Here is a 3,018-nt window from a genome sequence, read left to right as displayed (position 1 = left end):
CAGCAGCAGCAGCAGCAGCAGCAGCAGCAGCAGCAGCAGCAGCAGCAGCAGCAGCAGCAGCAGCAGCAGCAGCAGCAGCAGACCTGGATGTAGATGCCTGCTGCAGAGCGTTTGATCTCTGTGGGGTCAGCAGCAAACTTGCTGGGGAAGGGCTCGAACAGCAGCAGCCAGCCATTTTCCCGCGCCCAAGTCGCCACGTAGTTCAGCACGTAACTCTGCACGCAGCAGCACGCACAACCACCTGCTGCTGCTGCTGCTGCTGCTGCTGCTGCTGCTGCTGCTGCTGCTGCTGCTGCTGGTGCTGCTGCTGCTGCTGCTGCTGCTGCTGCTGCTGGGGCTGGGGCTGGGGGGGCTGCTGCTGCTGCTGCTGCTGCTGCTGGGACTGGGGGTGCTGCTGCTGCTGCTGCTGGGAGTGCTGCTGCTGTTGCTGTGGGTGAGGCTGCAGGTGCTGCTGCTGTGTCTGTGGGTGCTGCTGCTGCTGCTGCTGCTGCTGCTGTGGATGCGGCTGCGGATCTTGCTGCTGCTGTAGCGGCAGGTGGCTGCGCCGCGCCCGTTAACTATACAACCGCTGCAGCTGCAGCAGCAGCAGCAGCAGCTGCTGCTGCTGCTGCTGCTGCTGCTGCTGCTGCTTGCTGACCTTGCCGACTCCTCTGTGGCCGTCGATTAAAAACCCTCTCTCCACCGCCGGCGCAGTGGCCACAGCTTGCTGCTGCTGCTGCCGCGGTGCCTTGCTGCTGCTGCTGCTGCTGCTGCTGCTGCTGCTGCCGTAGAGGGCTTCCTGCACGTCAGCAAAGTGCTGCAGCTGCAGCAGCAGCTCCAGCGCCGTCTTTCGCAGCATCATTCCCACGGGGGAAGAGCTGGAAGGGATCAGCAGCAGATCGCGGTGCATCTCACCTGCAGCAGCAGCAGCAGCAGCAGCAGCAGCAGCAGCAGCAGCAGCAGCGGCAGCGGCAGCAGCGGGGGAAATGAGAGTATTTAAATCGCAGGCAGAGGCTCTGCTGCAGCCGCTGCGCCTAGAGGCTCTGTCTCAGCTCAGCTGGACTGCGTCCTATGAATTAGGGTTTAGGGTTTAGGGTTTAGGGTTTAGGGTTTAGGGTTACCGGCGAAGCCCTCAGGCAAGAGCTGCAGCAGCCGCTCGCGAGAAAATAAGCGAAAACGGCCCACGTCCTCAACCCCAACTGCAGCAGCAGCGCAGCAGCAGCAGCGCAGCAGCAGCAGCGCAGCAGCAGCAGCAGCAGCAGCACAGCAGCAGCTAAATCTGCACATGTTAGCAGCAGCAGCAGCAGTAGTAGGGACGGGAAGCAACAGCCAAAGCGACACCTAGCAGCAGCAGCAAGACGACGAACTGCTGCAGCGTATGCAAAGGTGACACAGACACATGCTGCAGCAGCAGCAGCAGCAGCAGCAGCAACAGCAGCAGCAGCAGCAGCAATAATGTTTCTGCCTACTTCCAGCGAAGCCCTTGCTCAAATCAGAGCCGGCTTCTGCCTCCGCAGAGGCCTGCTGCGCTGCTGCTTCATGACTTGTTGCTGCTGCTGCAGTTGCTGCTGCTGCTGCTGCTGCTGCTGCTGCTGCTGCGTCACTTTGGTCTATGCTGCAGTGCCGCAGCACGGGGATCCGCTCCCCTCCAGGGTCAATAAACAAATACGGCATCTTGACCTTATCATCTGCTGCTGCTGCTGCTGCTGCTGCTGCTGCTGCTGCTGCTGTTGAGGGCAGCGAAGCAGTGAAGGCAGCCATGTTGCTGTCGGGGTCTTCTTCTGCTGCTGCTGCTTCCAGTGCAGCAGCAGCAGCAGCATCAGCTAAAGGGGCATCGAGGCGACGGCTGTCAGCAGCAGATGCAGTTCGTGTGGGGTGCCTTGGCAGGTCGAACGATATAAACCGTCTGCTGCTGCTGCTGCTGCTGCTGCAGCTGCTGCTGCTGCTGCTGCTGCTGCTAGGGTTGGAGCAGCAGGTTGCTGCTGCGCGGCGGGGCACGGGGACCGCAGCAGCAACGGACACCCCGAAGGGCCTCCATTTGCTGCTGCTGCTGCTGCTGCTGTTGCTGCTGCTGCTGCTGCAGCTGCAGCAACAGCTGCTGCTCCTTCCAAAGTGGGGGGCCCAGAGCAGCCGCCTTGCTGCTGCAGCACGCGGCTGCAGCATCTTACCAAGTATGGGCCTTAGCCCCTGCCCGGCTGGCTGCTGCTGCCGCTGCTGCTGCTGCCGATGCTGCTGCTGCTGCTGCTGCTCCTCTCCAGGAAGGTGTGCAGCTGAATGCAGCAGCAACTGCTGCTGCTGCAGCGTCCGCAAGGTCCGCTAGCTGCTGTCGGCTGTGGGATGCTGCAGTGCACATGCAGCAGCAGCAGCAGCAGCAGCAGTAGCAGCAGCAGCAGGGGCCCTGAGCAAAAAAAGATATGTCTTGACAGCTTCTCGCAGCGGCAGCTCTTGCTGCTGCTGCTCCTAGATGGCTAGCCGCAGCAGCAGCAGCAGCAGCAGCAGCAGCAGGTCGAGTGGGGCCCCGTGGGGAGGGCCTCCTGTGGGGCACAGGCAGCTCACTGGAGCCTCCTCCTTCAGTTATCTTTATTTCTGTTTCTATTTGCTGCTTTGTTGCTTTTTATTTAGTTTCTTTTGAGTAAAAAACCTGCTGCTGCTGCTGCTGCTGCAACTGCTGCTGCTGCTGCAGCAGCCGCCTGAAGTGACCGAGCGCTGCCGCCTCCCTGGAGGCACTCCCGGTGTCTCCCCCGACCACCTCCAGCAGCAGCAGCAACAGGCGCAGCAACAGCAGCAGCAGCAGCCGCTGCAGCAGCAGCAACTGCAGCAGCAGCAACTGCAGCAGCAGCAACTGCAGCAGCAGCAACTGCAGCAGCCGCAACCTTAGGTGCGGCGGCGAACCCTAGACTCAACAGCTTGTCTTCGCCACGCAGAGGCAGCAGCAGCAGCAGCAGCAGCAGCAGCAAAAATAAGCACGCGTGGGACCGAGTGCACTTCTGCCTTTCAGCGCAGCAGCAGCAGCAGCAGCAGCAGCAGCAGCAGCGGGCA

General features: G+C 61.8%; 1 protein-coding gene across 1 annotated transcript; it reads right to left on the bottom strand.

Annotated features, from left to right (window-relative positions):
* Positions 1-202: 202 nt before the first annotated feature.
* ENH_00000560 (hypothetical protein, conserved) lies at positions 203-2,142 on the bottom strand (the record flags this gene model as incomplete). The annotated part of the gene is made up of 4 exons (XM_013578118.1): positions 203-523; positions 638-894; positions 1,101-1,178; positions 1,449-2,142. 4 exons carry the CDS (start codon positions 2,140-2,142, stop codon positions 203-205), a joined length of 1,350 nt encoding a protein of 449 aa, XP_013433572.1.
* Positions 2,143-3,018: the final 876 nt, after the last annotated feature.

Source organism: Eimeria necatrix, genomic scaffold (assembly GCF_000499385.1).
Source record: "Eimeria necatrix Houghton genomic scaffold, Enh_scaff1015, whole genome shotgun sequence".
Taxonomy (NCBI): Eukaryota; Apicomplexa; class Conoidasida; order Eucoccidiorida; family Eimeriidae; genus Eimeria; species Eimeria necatrix.
Note: the sequence above shows the minus strand (reverse complement) of the source record. Positions and strands in the feature narration are given on the sequence as shown.